Source organism: Gymnodraco acuticeps, unplaced genomic scaffold (assembly GCF_902827175.1).
Source record: "Gymnodraco acuticeps unplaced genomic scaffold, fGymAcu1.1, whole genome shotgun sequence".
In the NCBI taxonomy this organism is placed as follows: Eukaryota; Metazoa; Chordata; class Actinopteri; order Perciformes; family Bathydraconidae; genus Gymnodraco; species Gymnodraco acuticeps.
The window spans coordinates 3875073-3894746 of NW_022990701.1; the positions used below are offsets into that span (position 1 = coordinate 3875073).

General features: G+C 44.3%; 1 protein-coding gene across 3 annotated transcripts in view; it reads left to right on the forward strand.

The window, feature by feature from the left end:
* Positions 1–9864: 9864 nt before the first annotated feature.
* tmem131l (transmembrane 131 like) overlaps positions 9865–19674 on the forward strand; it is a 29816-nt gene continuing 20006 nt past the window's right edge. For 2 of the 3 annotated variants that reach the window (XM_034231412.1, XM_034231414.1), the window contains exons 1-3: positions 9865–10136; positions 10858–10922; positions 14770–14813. In XM_034231412.1, the coding sequence (XP_034087303.1) occupies positions 10013–10136; positions 10858–10922; positions 14770–14813 (233 nt within the window). In that variant the 5' untranslated portion in view covers positions 9865–10012. The remainder of the gene's footprint in view (positions 10137–10857; positions 10923–14769; positions 14814–19674) is intronic. The other variant, XM_034231413.1, reaches the window with a different exon arrangement.

A 19674-nucleotide genomic window follows, 5' to 3' on the forward strand; every position in this document is an offset into this window, starting at 1 on the left:
TTGGGATTTCAAATGTCATAACATAATTTTCCAGAGCTGCACACTCACTTTCTGCATGACCAAAAAAAGGATCAGTTGTCATGACATGTCGAGAATGACTGCTGCCCTGCTTATTTCCTCCCTCTTTCCTCTGTCAAACCAGATGCAAAACAGGTAGTTGTCAGTTCTGTGTTCACTCAGTGACCTAGTTGATTAAATCAATGTGTCTGCGTTTGTTGACTCAATATTTTTAAATGTGCTTCGTGCTCTTCCTGTCTTATACATCAGTTTAGTTTTCTTTCCAGTAGATGATTGATATGCAAACATATTGTAAGTTCTCTGTTGATCGTGACTTGCTTTTTATTTATATGTTGCTTAATTCAAGTGATCTGTAAGCCATTAAAGAAGAATAGTTTTTGTTAACAAATGTTATGTGCCAAATATATCTATCCTTGCAATCTCACCATAGCCCAGTGGTTCTCAAACTTTTTCTGTCAGGCCCCCCCTTTGGAGAAAAAAAAAAGTCGGGCCCCCCCAACACAAATAGTCAGGCTCCGTGGCGGCGCCAGATATTTATTTTGGGGGTGCTGTGGGGTAGCTTGACGTTTCATAGAGGGTGCTCAAACATTTAGGGTTTCCCATTAATGTACCGGGCGCTACAGTGGAATTTTCTACTGCAACACTCCCAACGCATATACACAATGTTCCCGCGACTGTTACAATGAAGGCTCGATAATCAGCTCACGGCATATAGGTGTAAGCAGGGGTAAAGTGCTATTGTTATAGGTGGTGTGTGGACCTCACATAGGGGGGTCCGGGGGCAAGCTCTTTTTAAATATTGAATCAATCAATCTGGTGCACTTTGAGAGCAAAATGAAGAGATCTATGGATACATCTCTCAAAACAGAACTGTAAACAGATTTACTATTTCTTTATGGATATTTTACAAATCACTCCCCTTTTAAACTTTATTAATTTTTTTATGTCATATAGTATTTCATACCTGTTTTTAATTTATTCTCTTATTTTATATAACTATAATGATCATATAAACGTGTGCCTCGGAAATAATTGTTTACATTAATGGTGACCAAAACGTTTGAGACCCACTGAGATAACACTGAGAGAGTCCTTTAGCTCACTGAGTCTCTCAGTCTGACAGGAGAGGACTCTCCTCCACTTTGTTGTTAAAAAAACTCCCCGTTAGCGTAGCTCGCTAGCACCAGAAGCTAACATCAACGATCTCCGGTACCGGTGCGCTATCTTTCTCTCTCGCGCACGCACACAAATGGCTCGTTCCACACACACAGAGCCGAGCTTTAATGAAACACAGAGACACAGACGTAATAGTACTGTATCATATTATTTTCGAATCAATAATTTTTCAAAATATGATTTTTTTTTTTTTTGTATCTTTTTTTTTTTTAATAACCATTTTTCCTCCAGTGCCCTTTCTCATTTCATCAAATCCCCCTCCTCGACTCCTCGGTCCTCTGGTAGTGACCCGGAAATGAATTTCAGTGCGCCATGTTGAAGGACATCTCATTTCTCTAAATGCACTTCCAGGACCGAGGATCGAGCATCGAGGAGGCTCTCTGGATGAGCTATAACCGAGGATACACTGATGGGTCCTCCACGGCTCCTTCGTGGATGCATTTCCGGGAACAGAGATGTTTCAAAGAGTCGTGACGCACGGCCGGACTTATCTCAGCCAATGACAGCTCTGCATGCGTCCTCTGGATATTATTTTATTAACTGCTTTCGGGGGGGGGGGTGTCTATCCAGTCTCTGATATTGTTACGTTATTATGAGAGTGCTCTGTTTGATTCTGAAATTGTATATTGTGGTGACACGTTATTGGACATAATTCACCTTGCTTATTGTGTTGCCACACGGACCCTTTAGTGGGGAACACCTGTAGCTTTAGCTGCCATTCCTGCTAGCTCATCAGGCAGAGCAGTGCATGTGTTAACCTCTCTGAAAGTAATGGATAATAAAGAACTCCATTCTTAATACACCGCCTCCGACTCTCTTTTCACGGCACTACACTGGTGACCCTGACTTTTCCGAGAAAGTTTCCGGAAAATTAACGAACATGGCTGAGCGCGATGTTTTCATAAAGCTGCCGGAATTCTGGGAGCACGCCGCGGAGGCATGGTTCGCACACGTGGAGGCACATTTCGCCTGCCGACAGGTCCGTGACGGGGACCTAAAATACTACCATGTGGTAGCAGCGCTGGGGAGCTCCACGTCGTCCAGGTTGGTGGGATTCATCGCAGCCCCCCCACATCATGGCAAATATGAGGCGATTAAGGCTCTTCTCCTTAAGACATTTAGCTTATCTGCTAAGGAGAGGGCCCGCCAGATACTTGACATTCAAGGCCTAGGAGACAGCAAGCCATCCCAGCTAATGGAGAAAATGCTAAATCTGCCAGGGGGGGAAGATCCCCGGATTTTATTCACGGAGATTTTCCTGCGTCACTTGCCTCCCCGGGTACAGACGGCGCTGGCCAACACGCCTGTCACGGAGCCCCGTGCTTTGGCTGAGGAAGCGGATCGTTTTTTCCTGGCTACGCAACAGCCCGGCGCAGAGACGTTAGCCGCGACGCTCAGCGGCCCACCGGCAGTCAAGAAAGCGTGGCGGAGGCCGGACACGGCTGTGGCTAGCCGGCGTGGAGACGCCGGAGAGTGCGTTTACCACGCACGTTTCGGGACAAGGGCGAAGAGATGCATCGCTCCGTGCAGCTACAAACCCCCGGGAAACGGAGGGGCCGGCGCTCAGTAGTGGCTCTGAGCGTCGGCGGCACGTGCAGCAGCGGCGCCGGATTCATTTCAGAAGTGGGGGGGGGGCAAAAAGTGCGTGTGTATGTGACATAGCCTACTTGCCAACCCTCACGATTTTCGCGGGAGACTTCCGTTTTCCTCCCGGGGTCATATTTATCCCGCATTTCTCCCGATTTCTGACTAAATCTGATTTGTTTCATTCTAACATAACGCACCAAATGTTACTGTTTCCACTCGGACTTCAATACAGCTACACCATTGTTTGGTTTCCATGGTAACGTGTCTCTTTAGTAGCGCGAGCAAATGAAAGTCTGAGAGGGTCTTCAGGAGGAAGATAGTCAGAGAAAACAGAACAAGAATGGACAACTCAACCCTCTGCTCACTCCTTTCCTGTACATTAAACTATACAGACCAGCCCACACATATGACAGCGCAGTTGCTCATTCCATCTCTTCTTTTTTCCTGCTATACGCTCTTGTTTGACAAGCTGAATGTTGACTGGTGTTTGACTGAATTAAGCTCTGTGAAAAGTTCCAGTTATTAACTCGGTATTTACAAAGCTGTCATCTCCACATTTGGAGAAAGTTACAAGCCGTTTGACAGTAGCACATCTGCATATTTCACAGAAGGCTCGTTTAGTGGTTTTGCAAATAATTAACCACTCTCTGTTTTTGTACCATTCTGCATTGAAGTACCTTCTCTTTGCCCAAATAAGCTTTTATTGGCCCGTCACAATGTCCCGACAACAAACCTCCATGCAGTCGGAACCAGCTTGTTTCGGTTCAACGATGCCGGCGGCGGCGGTTTTGACCGCCTCTGCGGCCGCAGAGCTGCTGCTGGGGTTCATCTGGCTGCGCTGGTTCTATGGTTGAAGGACCAGGCTCCGGAGTTGTGGATGTCAGGGATGTGACATTCAAGTTGTTGAATTTCAGCTTTGTTTGACTGTATTTTGTTTTCTTATGCGCCGGTTCTTCTGACATGTTTGCAAGTGTATCTTTAACGGCTGACACACACTGAACAACGTAACACATAACGTAAACAACGTAACAAATAAACACATCTAAGCTTTGTTATTGGTTGTAATGTACATGGATCATTTGAATGGTGTGACAATGTACTATTTGATTGGATTAAAATGTACATATTCTTCCTGTTATGTCTGCCTGCTGTATTTTACCTAATGCAAAGTGACCTGCTCCATCGAAATCAGTCGCATTGATCCGAAGACACATTTTGAGTTGTATACACTGTTGGAAAGAGGAGATTCCTAGCTTTCTAATGATATCAGGATTGTTTTTGTACTATATTAAGCAAAATATGTCACATTATATAATGACTGTCACCGAGTCATCATTTTTGAGAAAAAGGCCTTAAAGTTTCCTCTTCTCTGGATCGATCTGATTGATTATTAGCGGAGCAAATGATCAAAGTAGTACGGAGGGAAGATATTTTCGTTTGGATTACTGGTCTGGGGGGAGCTCGCGAATGTGTGCGTGTATACCACGTGTGTGTGTTTGTGTATTTTTGCGTTTGTTTCCCGGGGAAAACTTTCAGGAGAAACACCGGCTGTTGTTATGCTTGCTGTGACGTCAAATTACTCCGTTCTCCGCTTGTAATTATGCCGTTAAAAGCTTCAAAGCTGTATTTATCATCTGAATTTGCCGAAACAAGTTTAATATTCTGAAAGCCAAGACTTTGTTTATTTGAAATCAGATGAAAACAAACTGTAACGGACCCTGCGGTGTTATCTATGATTACTATGCCTTACATTCATAATGTCAGCGGAGGGAGGCGAAGCGGCGCTGTAGAAGAGCAGAGTGGCGAGTGAGAGGCCAGCTGTGTTCTTCCCTTTACAAGCTTCAAAAATGCCTGTAGCTAATGAGATTGAATATAACAATCAACAATAACAAAATATACACAGCTAGATCAGATGGCGTTCTTTTTAGATGCGACTTTAGAGTAGAGGGGAATTATTGAAACGGGATGTGTACAGGGTTCCGCGGCATCCGCTGCTGCAAAAATGTGGGGCAGGGCCGTAAAGTGGGGGGGCCAATGGCCCCCTGGCCCCCCCGCTTCCGGCGCCCTTGACGTGCAGGCTCCTCTTCGTCAGCGACAGCGTTTCGGGGAGCTTGTTTCTGTGTGACACGGGCGCTCAACGGAGCGTAGTTCCAGCGTTGAGTGAAGACGTCGCCCGTGGGGGGCACGGACCGCGATTGACGACGGCTAACGGCAGTCCCATTCGCACGTACGGCGTGAGGCCTATGTGTTTGTGCATCGGAGGACAGCGTTTCAGCTGGGATTTTGTGACAGCGGACATTTCTTTTCCCCTCCTCGGAGCGGATTTTTTGTGTGCTCATGGACTCTTAGTGGACGTTAAGAATAGGCGTTTGGTTGATGCCTTAACGTTTTCTTCCCTCGTGTGCACACTTGGCAGCGCAGACACGTTTCTCAGACTGTTGGCCGAGTTTCCAGACCTGTCGCTACCCACCTTCTCTGCGCTTACCACTAAGCATGGCGTGGAACACCACGTCACTACCGGGGGGCCTCCTGTCTACGCCAGGGCCCGGTGGTTGAACCCTTCTAAGCTGGCTGTAGCGAGGGCAGAGTTCGCAACCATGGAGCGCTTGGGCATTGTCCGCCGCTCCGACAGTCCTTGGGCTTCCCCCCTGCACGTCGTTCCCAAATCGAACGGCGGGTTCCGCCGACTCAACGACGCCACTACGCCTGACCGCTATCCGGTGCCGCACATTCAGGACTTTTCGGCGCATCTGGCCGGTACGGGGGTGTTTTCCAAGGTGGACCTGGTGCGTGGATACCACCAGGTGCCCATGCACCCCCTGGACATTCCCAAGACAGCAGTGATCACGCCTTTTGGACTTTTTGAGTTCCTGCGGATGCCTTTTGGACTCAAGAATGCCGCTCAGACGTTCCAGCGCCTGATGGATTCGGTGCTGCGGGACCTGCCGTTTGTGTTTGTTTACCTCGACGACATACTCGTCGCCAGCGCTTCAGTGCAGGAGCACCTGTCCCACCTCCGAGCCCTTTTCACACGGCTTAACGAACACGGATTAATCATCAATCCTGCAAAGTGCCAGTTCGGGGTGTCGGACATCGATTTCCTGGGGCACCGCGTCACCAAGGGCGGTGCGACACCTCTGCCAGCGAAGGTGGAGGCTGTTGCGGCGTTTCCTCGCCCGCTCACAGCCCGGTCGCTCAGTGAGTTTCTGGGGATGGTGACTTTCTACCACCGTTTCATCGCCCGGGCCGCACACATCATGCGGCCGCTGTATGAAGCGTTGAAAGGCAAGACCCCCGTCCAGGAGATCGACTGGACAGCAGAGGCGGACGGCGCTTTTGCTGAGGTCAAGACCGCGTTGGCTCAGGCGGCTTTGCTGGCACACCCATCATCTACGGCTCCCATCTCCATCACCACGGACGCGTCAGACTACGCGGTCGGCGCAGTGCACGAGCAGTGGGTGGAGGGCGCTTGGCAGCCGCTCGCCTTTTTCAGCCGCCAGCTGACGCCTAGAGAACGCAAATACAGCGCCTTTGACCGGGAGCTCCTCGGACTTTATTTGGCCGTGCGGCACTTCCGTTTCATGCTGGAAGGCCGTGAATTTACGGCGTTTGTCGACCACAAGCCGCTCACCTTCGCCATGTCAAAAGTGGCGGAGCCTTGGTCGGCACGTCAGCAGCGGCAGCTGTCCTACATATCGGAGTTCACTACGGACATTAAGCACGTGGCTGGCAAGTCGAACCTGGTTGCTGATTGCCTCTCCAGGGTCGTCATCGGTGCCGTCCAGTTGGGCCTGGACTATACTCGCATGGTGGCAGACCAGGTCACAGATCCCGGCGTCCAGGCCCTGAAGGTGGAGAGCGCGGGGCTGCGCTTGGAGGACGTGGTGTTCGGCGACGCGGGCATTACTCTCCTGTGTGACGTCTCTACGGGCCTGGCGCGGCCTGTCGTCCCTGCCAGCTGGAGGCGTCCTGTGTTCGAGGCTGTGCACGGCCTGTCACACCCCGGCGTTAAACCTTCGGTGCGTTTGGTAGCGGCGAAGTTCGTTTGGCAAGGACTGAAAAGGGACGTGAGGACTTGGGCCAGGGAGTGCGTGGCTTGTCAACGCGCTAAGGTGCACCGCCACACGAAGGCCCCGTTGGAGCGTTTCCTGGTGCCTGAGAGGAGGTTTGATCACGTCAACATTGACCTGGTTGGTCCGTTGCCTTCCTCTCAGGGGTTTTCCTACCTCCTCACCATGGTGGACAGAACGACCCGTTGGCCGGAGGCGGTTCCGCTCGTTTCGACATCAGCCGCAGACGTTGCCCGGGCCTTCATTGCAACGTGGGTGTGTCGTTTTGGCACCCCGTCAGACATTTCCTCAGACAGGGGCTCTCAGTTCACGTCCGAGCTCTGGAACGCTGTGGCAGGCGGTTTGGGGGTTAAGCTGCACAGGACTACCGCTTACCACCCTCAGGCTAACGGCCTCTGCGAGCGCTTTCATCGCTCCATGTAGGCGGCCCTCAAGGCCGGCCTTACGGACGGTAACTGGGTCGACAAGCTGCCCTGGGTGATGCTGGGCCTGAGGACCGCACCTAAGGAAGATCTGCAGTGTTCTACAGCGGAGATGGTCTACGGTCAGCCGCTGAGAGTTCCGGGGGATTTCCTCCCAAATGCATCGGCTCCCTGGTCGGCATCGGCCCAGCGGGCTTTCCTGCGTGACGCCGCTGAGGCCTTTGCTTCGATCCCTACTACTCAGCACGGTACTCAGGTGTCCCAGGTTCCCGCGGAGCTCCGCTCGGGGGAGCACGTGTTCATCCGGCACGATGCGCACAGAGGCCCCCTGCAGCCCCCTTATGATGGGCCTTTCCGGGTCTTGGAGCACGGGGACAAGCACCTGGTGGTCGACCTGGATGGCAAGGCCGAGCACGTCTCGGTGGACCGGGTGAAGGCTGCTCACCTGGACTTGGACCAGCCTGTGGTGCTGGCTCGACCTCCGCGACGGGGCCGCCCCCCGGCCTCGTCCCCTGTCACGGATTTAAGACCTGTTGTTCCGGTCCCTCCCCTTCCGGGGGCCGCACAGGCGGGAGTCACTTTTCTGACTCCCGTGCTCAGGAGTCGTGGGGGTCGGCGTGTCGTTCCTCCCCGCCATGCTGATTTTGTTTATGTGTGAATTCTGGGGGGGCTTGTGTGGTGACACGTTATTGGACATAATTCACCTTGCTTATTGTGTTGCCACACGGACCCTTTAGTGGGGAACACCTGTAGTTTTAGCTGCCATTCCTGCTCATCAGGCAGAGCAGTGCATGTGTTAACCTCTCTGAAAGTAATGGATAATAAAGATTGGAACTCCATTCTTAATACACCGCCTCCGACTCTCTTTTCACGGCACTACAATATATATATATATATATGTGTGTGTGTGTGTGTGTGTGTCCGCATCTGTAGCCTGTTATTGTCTCATTATACCGCACTGTCAATGAATTAAAAGTAAATATAAGTCGTCATGAACACATCTGTCCATCAGACAGAGGGCTGCTGTGCCTCCTGTCATCATTAATGGACGTCTCTTTAAAATGACCGCTCAGAGGAGAGGAGTTCTCATTTCTCTAATCCCCTGCTGTTTCCTCTCCTCGGCTCCTCCGCTCGCATCTCCTGTGGGCGGGAAGTATCGAGGATAGGAGTCGAGGAGGGGAGTTAGAGAAATGAGAAAGGGCCCTGGTCTCTCGCGCCTCCCCTGTCATGCCTCTGCGCCCCCCTGGGGGGGCGCGCCCCCCACTTTGAGAACCACTGCCATAGCCCAATGAGTGTCCTGTTGATGTTATGTTTAATGCTTCCTAATGCATAAGTAAAGTTATTCATTCTAAAGATAATCTAAAACTTAACAATGTGCAGATTTAAATGTCTGCTCTCATGTTGTGTATTTATTGTGGCAACCCTTAGCAACTTAGAAGTGCACTGGTGAGCAACACTGTTCCAGCTAAATAATTATTGTAAATGCCTTGTTGCAGCATGGTAAGGTGGAGCTGACACACCCACAGAAGAGTAACCTGAGTGTGTTAGTTCATGTGTGTACCTGCCCAACCTGTCCCGACTGATTCATGAGTCCAAAACACTGAATGTCAAAGCTCTCCTGGAGGGCTGTGCATAGTTTTTACCTCACTGTCGCTCTCTTAAAGACGACTGTTTATTGCAGCTTCTTTGGTTAAACATGTATTATCATCACTCAGAAAAGGCCAACAATACAATAGCAAACCCACTAAATACCTTCTCTCAACCTAGCTGTATCGGCTTCGTAAAAGGACATCATTAAATAACACTATGAATTAATAGGTTTTATTGACTGTAAGGTAAATACAGATTTATACAAATGTAATGATATAAATATGAAAGTACCAGTACAATGTAGAAAAAGTCCTACAAGTATAAGGCATTCAAAATCCTACTTTAGTAAAAGTATCTATTGGGCCTCAAACATTATATATATAACGTTATATACATTTAATAACATGTAGGCTACTTACAAGAGTATTAATGTTAATTCGAATATATTTTGAAGCTAATGCTATACTTTCACTTTTAAAAAAAAATCTCCCTCCAAAATGTGGTGGAGTGATGGAAATACTAAAGTAAGAATCTCAAGTGTGCTTAAATGCAGTACTTGAATAAAAGTACGAAGTTACATTATTATTCGAGAGCTGAATCATATCATAAAATAATTTCTTGCTTTTGTAATGTAAAAAGTAACCAACAATTTCAACAGTGCAACATTTCCCTCCAAAATGTGGAGTAGAAGTAAGAAGTAGCATGATAAGCAAATACACAAGTTAATTATAGCCTACGTAGCCTATCTAAGTTTACTCATGTAATTGTGTTAAAGTGCACCTGCAAGTGTGAAAAGTGCATTATTCGCATATGAAATATGCTTTAGAAGTATGAAGTAGCACGAAACAAATACTAAGTATAATAAGAACCTCACATTTGTGGCTATTTAGTAACCCTTCATCACTCCGTGTTTGTGCACATGTATATCTTTGCATTTCCTTCACATTTCTTTCGCTTTACCTTCAGCAACAGACACGTAAACAGTCTTGTTGCTGGTGTGTTGCTTGTCAGTGGTGTGTCTTCTCTGCTCAATGTGTGTGTGAGCAGCGGGGAGGGACAGAGGAGGGAGCTCTGCTGCTGCTCTCCAGCAAGAGAAAGAAAGACCAACGCAGCTAAACACACAAGTAGGCTGCTAGCTGAGAGGGCAGCATGGCGGGGCTTCAGGACTTCAAACAAGGCAGCCACTGTCACAGGAAAACATGGATCAATATACTATTAGGAATACTACAATTACTTTTACCCTGCGTACAGCACGGAGGGGCTCAGCTGCAAGGTTTGTGCTCACCTTTATTCTCCTCTTTGGGGGTGTAACGTTCAAACGACCGTGGCAGAAAATGTAAAATCGTTAATTTAGCTAGACTGACTTGTCAGTAACTAATACACTGGGTATGGATTACAAGCTTTATTATCTACACATCTTGTAATAATAAAATGTTCGATTTTTTTTTTAAAGTAAGCTTATTATGATTTTTGTTTGCCCTGGCAGAGCTAATGTTTTGTCAGCCTGCTAGTTCATGCTAGCTGCCAGTTCCCGTTGCTGTTTGGTTAAACGAAATGATAACTTGTTCAGACAGGGAAGTCACCTATTATCAGGTCTTAAACAGGGCACTTAGTGGGTAATGGTGACTCTGCAATAAAGCTACATATTGCTGAATTATATAACCATACACGGGTAAATATCCTTCTGTACTGCCGCAGCAGCAGCAGAGATGTTTTCCAAGTTCGTTAGCAACCGAGCTAACCGTTCTGCTAATGATGCAGCTAGCAAACAGCCTTTGTGAGCCTGCCGAGGCGAAGTCATTTCTTCACTTGTCTGGGGTTATCATCCACGCCTCTTCAGTTGTTTTTAATTTACCAGTATTGTATCACGTCGTCTGCCAGTTTGCGGTTGTACTGTTTAAACATAATGCATCCGCAGTGGTTTGCATTGTACATGTTGCCCCATTTCCAAACCTACAGCTCACTGATGATTTTATTTATTTGCTCCCACAAAGCTCTGTCCACCAGCGTGGTCGAGGTCTGGCAACCAGAGGAAGCAGACCCCTTCGTCCAACTTCAGGTACTCATCTTATTAGTATTGCTGTGTGTTTACTGTGGAAGATTATTGAGAGCATCTGTATGCAAAACACAGATCACCCCCCAAAAAATGAAGCATGATGCATGAGCACGTGTGGGTAGTGCACCCCTATTGTGTTTGGCTCCAATTTGTAGCTAGTTGAGTTGTACATATTCATTTGTTATGTGAGGAATTGTAATTGACCCTAAACGACTATAATGCTATACTATTGTGCAAGTTTGGTAGTTATCGAACTAATATCCACTGTTTAACTATAAAATGAACCCAGAGCGCGAGGCCACCTGCCATGTGGCTCCTCCTTATTTTCTTTTGTACATAGTGTCCATTGTGGAGTTCAGTCACTAGTACACTGTGAGAGCATGTTAGTAGCGAGACAGTCTTTGTTCTACTTGGCAGTTACTTCCTTCACACTACTTAGATATTACTTCCTACCTTTGTACTCTGTATATGATGCTTTTAGTTGAGGTTTTTTTTATAGGATATGTGTTACAATTTCCTTATGATTTTCATGTGACTGGTGTGATGACTATGTAATTTGAGCAAACAAAAACAGCAGGAGTTAAGTGATAACCTGTCATGAGGTCACCAGCTGACTGTCATGTTACCTGAGGGGGGTGTGGCATTTACTGCTGTCTTCTGTAAACGGATGGCAATAGAGTTGATCATTTGGTTGCGTTGAAAATAAGCAAAAACTGATGCATTCACACCATAGATTTGACTAGTTAGTAAAGTCTGTGTTTTGTTAATGATGAATGGTACACACTTTTGTTATATTTGATAATGAAATAAAAGCAGGATTGCCTTTTTTTTTTAAAATAAAAAGTTCTACCTGAGGGGGGTGTGGCATTTCCGCAGTCTTTGGTAAACAGAATGCAATAGAGTTGCTCATTTGGTTGCTTTGATAATAATGGAAACAATATATACATTCACACCAAAGAGTTGACTATTTAGTGAAGTTTTTGTTGAAGATGAATGTGAGGTCCTTTTGTTAAATTACACAATTATATAAATTAAATGAAAGCAGGTTAGCCTTTCAGAAAAATCTTATTTTGATGTTGTTGGTATGTTTCGCAAAGTATTTGAAATTGTGCAATATGTACACTGCCGTAATTACCATAGACATGCCCAGACGAGAGATTACCCAAAAGGCGATGATTCAGAGTTGAAGACATGTCTTAGAGACTATGTTGGATGGATTAAAGATGTACGATGGTTTTAATAAAGGGGATAGGTAGTGTATGTCAGTGTTTTTTTTCCCATTCATCTCTACGTCGCAGACCAATTGGCAGATGTTGTTGGCATTGTTAGGCGTCATGTTTAGATAGGCAGCAGTGAATGGACTGACTGTCTCAGTTACATAGGCCATGTGAAATAGAGCATGACATGGATGTCTTTCATCTGTTTCCCAGTGCTGCTGGTGGTCAGCTGGATAAGTAGCGTAATGTATGTTGCTACAGGCACATTGAAGTCTTGAGGCAGGAAATACAGCATCATGTGCCACAGTACGTTGTAAAAATGTAGGAAGCAGAGATCATACTCAAGCAGATGTTGTGTGCAAAACTAGAGCATGTAATTGTTTCAATCTTCACCTCATACCTCTTACCATTTTGTAAACGGTGACTTGTGTTTTGGATTGATATAAGGATCATATGTTTGGATTGAATGCAAGTATAAATAGGTGCCCTCCAGTCCTAGTGATTGTTAGATTACTTAAGGTTTCAACTGCCTATTGTGTTTAGGATACAGAACATTATCACATGTTTTAAAAAGCTGCATGCATTTGAATACCCCTTGTTCTGTAATGGTTCACCTGCCATTGTTGTGCTTAATCAGCTGGAAAATCTGTTTTGTCTCAGTCACTTAAGCCATTACCTAGCCAAGCTTTAAAGGTGCTGGAGGCATTGCAGGATATGATGCAGAATAACACAAGCATACCATCAGTTGGGACTTTTCAAGCTGTAACCTGTAACTTTGGCCGAGTTAAACAACAAATTATAGCAAGGCAAGTTTATTTATATAGCACTTTTCAACACAAGGCAATTGAAAGTGCCTTACAAAAAATGAAAGACATTAAGAAAAGGGCATTTAAAATCAGTCATTAAAAAGAAAAGCTAATAAAAATAGCGAGAATACATTTTTTTTTTTTAATCGTACTCTCCATTATAGGATACATTATCGTGTGTACTAAATGTGCTTGAGAAACTGTAATTAGATCTGTCTTATTAGGTGAATGAATGTCTGATAAACTTGCCTTGATAATACCATTTCACATTTATGAAAACAAATCCAATACTGCATAAACCATTATCTTTGATATACATAATTACCTGCAATGGCTTAATATAACTGGCAACAATGAAGGGTCCGCTGCTATCTCCGTAGAAACAATCCATCGTTTTTACTGGTTGACAAATCAGTATCATCACGAAGCCCTGATGTTGCCCCCGCTTGTTCCTATGGAAACTGTATGTTCTGCGTTTGAAGAGACCACAGCTTATCTCTGTAGGCCATGCATGGTGCACATAACCCACTGCACTGTATTTAACATGGTTTTTTTGAACTGCTTTGTTGTCATTTTAATTCAGTTATTTAGTAATCCTTGTCAGTAGAAATGGAATTGAACACCCTATGTCTATGATCATTGTTTATGGCTTTAATGCAGTAGCCTACTGAGTCTCATTTTGCAGGCTGGCTTTGTTTAGTCATGGAACTGCAGAAAGATGACACCCTTTTATCACACACATCTGGGTTTTATCCAAGCCACTCCGTTGTACTAATGCCCAGTCAGTTGTAAATAAACTACAGAGTGCATTGCTGGTCAAATGTCCCTAAACTTGGTACATGCAGTATGTTGACATGCACAGTGTATTCTGTTTAGGCAATAGTTGTATGTGTACACATGGTTCTGCGTAACTTGATTTCCCCAATAATTCAAGTCTTCATGATTTGTGTGATGTGAATTTGTGTCTGGATGGATGCTCTGTACTCTGGAAAAAAGCATTGTTAGTACTACAAAGTAATGGAAAGACATTTTTTATTTTCTCCTGTCCCTCGTTTTAAACATTACATTACATTGCATTTAGCTGACGCTTTTGTCCAAAGCGACTTACAATAAGTACATTCGACCAGGAAGACACAACCTTGAAGAAAACAGAATCATATAAGTATATCAGGTTTCATAGAGCCAAACATTTCAAGTGCTACTCAACTGGCTTTAGGTAATCCAGTCCTTTATTGGTATAAAAGTGCTTCGTTAATCGTTCTAACGCTCGAAGTGGAGTCGAAAGAGATGAGTTCTGCGTTTGAAGAGACCACAGCTTATCTCTGTAGGCCATGCATGGCCTAAACATATGTAGTATCGATGTACAGATAGTTTATTCATCCTAAGGGAACTATTCCAATCCTACCACACAACAATTAATAGAAATGGCGTAATATGTAGAAGATACAATTACCACTCATATCAACATTATCTAGCCTGATTATCATTTCAACTATTCCACAGATCCACAGAGGCTGTATTCATTCAGTAATCCTGTATGTAGCTACAACACCGTTTTTTGTACAGTGAAATAACATTTGAAGCAAAAAAACCATTTGACATGAACTGAAATACAGATGTAGATAGAAATGTACCAGAGGAATTGATGTTGTATTACTGGCATCAAACCTCTTGGTTATGTAAATCATAGTACCCAGAAGGCAGTTTGGCATACACACAATCTTGAGCCTCTTGATGCAGTTCTTTCTAGGCCACAGTGTCAATGTGGAATAAATAGGTTGCTGTTTTGATCATATTGACTAAAGTGTATTTTTATTTTATTTTCAGGTGGAGAAGGAACGACTAAAAGACGGTCTTCCATTGGAAGACAGGTAAGCTGGTTTTCTTCTATGGTTTTTCACACAAGGTGTAGTAGACCTTAAACCATCTCACTTTGCTAGTTCAAACATCGGTCAGACAAAGACACAATTTCTCTCAGCTGTTTTAAAAGAATCTGCTGTATGGAGATAATGAAAGGTTTCCACCTGTTCATGAATGGCACTTGGGAATATGTAGAGACTTTCCACCAAGCCACATAATGACCAACACACCCCAAACCATACAGCTTACAGATTGCATCATACTGGAGTGTTTTTCTGTGCATAGAGTAGAGTTATACTGTAAGACACAGAATGAAAGCAGGGCAACAGCGTGAGTTGGGTTTGTGATCAACCAAATGGAAAAACAAACCTACCATCACCAGAGAAACATGGTTTGGTATGTACAGAGACGTGAACACATTCAACAAACTACAAATTAAAGTAAAGCTCTTTTTAAATGGTTTATTTGATACACCGAATCAAACTGTAATTGTAGGGCGACGGGTTTTTGCATTCACACGGACAAATGATGAGGTGTGGTTTCAGTTTAATAGCACTGCCGTTTTCCTAAAAGGCCTTAAAAAGTCTCCCCCCGTATGCAGGCAGTGTTGTTTATGTTGGTGAGTGAGGGTGTGTGTGACGGAGAGTTTTTGGGGGCGTGTGTTACAGAGGCACAGAACCAAATTCCTGACTAATTTTAGAACTCCTTGAAAGGAAAAGCAGGGTCGGTCTGTCTTTCCCAGCTGTATTTCTTCTCCCAGAAAATGGTCTGGAAAATGCTGGGAAAACACAATTCAATATGATGAAACAGTGATATATTGGCTTGTGTATCCTTCTTATCGATACTGAACGAACAGTTTTATAAAGTCCTATATACTCTAGAATGTGTGCTTGCTTCTGCCTCTTGAATATGTTTTGAGAGAAGCAATGCCAGTAACGTAAAGAGAGCCCAGCCCGTCCTACATTTGCTCCTGGCATAGAAGTTTTTACCTGGAAAAAATACACAAAGTTTAGCTAACTTGCAGAATTTTAATGATACCTTTTTATTACTGGGTTATTGCCATGCCTTTTATAGTACATCATCCAGCATGATAATATGTAGCAGGTGTGGCAACAACAAGACAACATGAACAAGTCTGAATGAAATAATAAATGATCTTTACTTTAGCTTTGAGACTACACATTTAACAGAAAGAATGCATTTCAAACTTGGGGTGCAGAGTTAAAAAATGTGTTGTTTACCAGTCTTAGGATATTTAGATCTTTCCTTCTTCAATTGTGACATTTTGTATGTCTCTTTTATGAAAGTGCCACCTACCGCTGTAGTGCTACTCTAGATTCAAATGCTTTCGGTCTTCATCTAGTTCACATGCAACTGACTGTTGCTGAACAGTGTGGGAATATTGCTATTTTTAAGTCTAGGGAGGTTAGCAGCAAAGGAGGCTCGATAGTGCCGTTTGACCCGGAGACCTCCAGCGCGTTGAGGCCTCTCGTGTCGGGGTTATCAGCCGCTTGGCAGGCCTGCCATCACTCTCCCCCAGCCTAGAGAGCAAAGAGGGCTGCCGATAGAGAGGTTAATGATATCTCTGTCTGAGTCCAGTCTATGTCAAACTGTCTGAGCTGTTTCTCACTTTATTCTCCACTACAATAATGTCTTTGCCCCGTTAATCTGTTGATATAGGGAATATCTTCCTGGCACATGTGTTTTTGATTTCCATGGTACTCTTATTGTTTCCTTGTTGCTTGTGAGCACCAGTTGACCTAAACTCTCCCCTGGTCCTAACCTCTCCCCTGCAGCATGGCTGAGCTCACTGCTAGCACTGGCTTTATTTAAGTTAGATCCAGGGGATCAAATAGCGCCAAACATAACTTGTTATTTTTGTACTGTGGCTGTGGACAGAACCCTTGGACTACAGCTCAGTGGCATGCTTGTTGAGGCTGAGTTTTTCTGTGAAGCCCGCTGCTGTTGAAATCAGAGAAAACTGAGTTATTACTAAAACATATGAGATGGTAAATTCCCTTCTCCACCTTTTTTAAAGAAGCACAGAAATATGACACTTTAAGAGAACACAGCACACACAGTTTTATACTTTGCTTTTTATCTAGCTTTCGGATATAGAAAAAAAGTAGTTTTACACTTGCATTAGTCAGCGTTGTATAGTGTACATTTTCTTTTAGTGCTGCTCGCGGTAATAATCTCCTTTTTTTTATTGAGATAATTGGCCTATAAATGTGATGTTGGAACTGCTGACGGCTAACAACATTGCCAGATCTGTATCAACTGTCTCACACAATACCACTCTGCACAGGCAGACTCATTTTCCCTTCACATTCAACTCTTCAACTGAAATGGTTGGAAAGTTATGAATTAACAAACGATAAGAACTGGTAGACCATGAAAGGGAAGCACATGTAATGAGTATAGAGTGCCCCTGATATCACCTCTGATCTGGTCTCTGTGTTGTAGAATTGCATTTCTTATCATGTCAGCCGTGGGAAAGAAAGTGAAATATTAAGTTCACAGTTGTTCAACCATGAGGAAGTCTTGACAGTTCAGGGCTTAAGGGCAGGTGAATGAATGGCTATGACCAGTACAAAAGTGTGTGTGTGTGTGAATAGTAAAAGGCAGAAACATTAATGCAACCCTTTTAACATCAATGTTGTTTAATAAAAAAAGAAAGTCCCTTAATAAATAAGGCGTATCTCTGAGACCCTATGACAGCAAACAAGCAAGACACTGAATACTCACCTGTTCCCGTGCTTAGGTCCCGCTAGCTGCTGGCCAAAACAGTGAAACATGGTGCTTTTTGTTGGAATTACATCCCTTTCAAACTGGCAAATCAAATCACAGTATTTAAGTGCTTTGTGTGATCTACTTGTGTTAATCAGATTAGACTTAACCCGAAGTTGACCCTAATTAACTGAGATACCCTGCAGGAGGCGTAGCTTGTGAATTCTGCAGCAGTCTGAATTGTAGTGGGTGGGTGTCCAGTGACAACATGGGAACATGGGGGTATTTTCGAGTTGGGGGAACTTTTTGTTTCCCTTTCTGTGGCCAGTATTCGACCAAGTTGCATCTCAGTTGTTCATAACCCGTTGCTGCCAATAGACATCTATCAGCGTAACATTTGTATCTGCAAAGGACACGTCTTGGAGGTCGTTGGTATCGTTGTGTTTTTCAAGCTTCTATTCCAATTCTAGATAATTGTTCTCATTTAGTTGAGCCTGAAGTAAACTGTTTATGACTGAGCCCTTTTTTTCTTATCTTGATGCTTGGTGCACCGAAGCACCTATTCGATTGGCCAAAGGAAGCTAAAGGGTTGTTCAAAGAGTGTTCAGGCTGGTCTTTTCAGTTTTGTTGACTCCTTTTTCTTTGCCTCTTTTTAAATTGACTTGAGCCTGAAGTTCTGCTATTCAGAGAGTGATCCAGCTCAAGCAGAGCTTTGGCACAGGTGGTTAGTACGTTTACTTTGTTGGCATCTCTAGCTTTGTGTCTGCAGAATGAACTGTTCTTATGAAATCTAAACCCCCCCTAGTTTGAATTTCGGAATTTTAAAGAATCTTACATATAAATTGAGCTTGATTCGTCCAATTGGTTTCAACAGTTTCTCAAGCTTGTTTTTGTTCTTTTCTCCTAGCAGTAGACTAGATACACTGTCCTGTTAATAACTAACCACATTAACCAAAACAGCAGTCTGTTCAACACTCTGGCCTTTCTGTCAACGGACTCAACTGAGATCCATCTGATACCCGACTACATCTTCAATTCATACTGTTAAAAGATGTTTTCCTGGGCTGGCTGAAGTATTTTATATAATAAATACTAAAGGTTTTATGTTTAGGGATGTTTATTTTAGTGAAATGAAGATACCAGCACTAACAGTTTATAAATGAAAATTAGAGAAGGAGAATACCCGCTCGGAACATTTAAATGTATTGTACAACCCTTTTTACTGTACTTTTCCATGTTATGCATGTTTGTTGTCTTTGAAGTCCAAAAAGCACTGCCCTGTTTTCTCCTGCAATGTTCAAGCAGCTTCACAGGGTGTCCTCGTGTTTCTGCATAGTCCAATAACGGATTCATGATAATGAGTCTTACAAATCCCACTGCTACTTACTTACAGTTAGTAGCAGTTGCTTTAATGGATGTGTCCCAGCAGCGGGACAATGTGTCAGCATTCGTTGATATGCTAGAAACTGTAAAGTGCTCTGCAGGATTCATCTAATGTAGTTGTTTGAGACAAACAATGTGATTTTTGATGACGAACATACAGGCCATCCTCAATATGTATGTTGTGTGTCAGCGTAGGGCGAGGTATAACAGACTTATCAAGGTATATGTGTAAAAGTGAGTTGGCCAGCTTTGTATTTCTTATGAAACACTTTATTGCTGATGTGCTCATGTGTTTTGAAATCATGCCATCTTGCAAGACTAAGCCTGTATGTTGTGCATTTTCGTTACGGAATGCTTAACATGGTTTGCGAAACGCATTGTTCAGAAAGTCTGATAAATTAAACGTTTGCACTTTTAGTTTAATGTGTTTTTCTTTCTTAGTACTCCAACTCCCATATTTGGGATTTCTCATAAACAGGGTAAGTGCTTATGACAAGGGCTTATCCTGGAGTATATGGCGTTTACATGTGCAAACACATAAACGGGATCCTCCAAGAACCAGATCATAAACAGGTTATTCATGTGAACACAGGCAGAGTCTTGAGCTGTAGATCTTCCACTGGCTTGCTTCTGTTAGTCATCAGCTGTGTGAGGCTTCTGTCAACTGAGTCCAGTCTCGCTGTCACTCATGCACACACACACACACACATGCACATTCTAAAATCAGCTGCTCTTTGCCTGCTTCTCAGTGCTCATTAG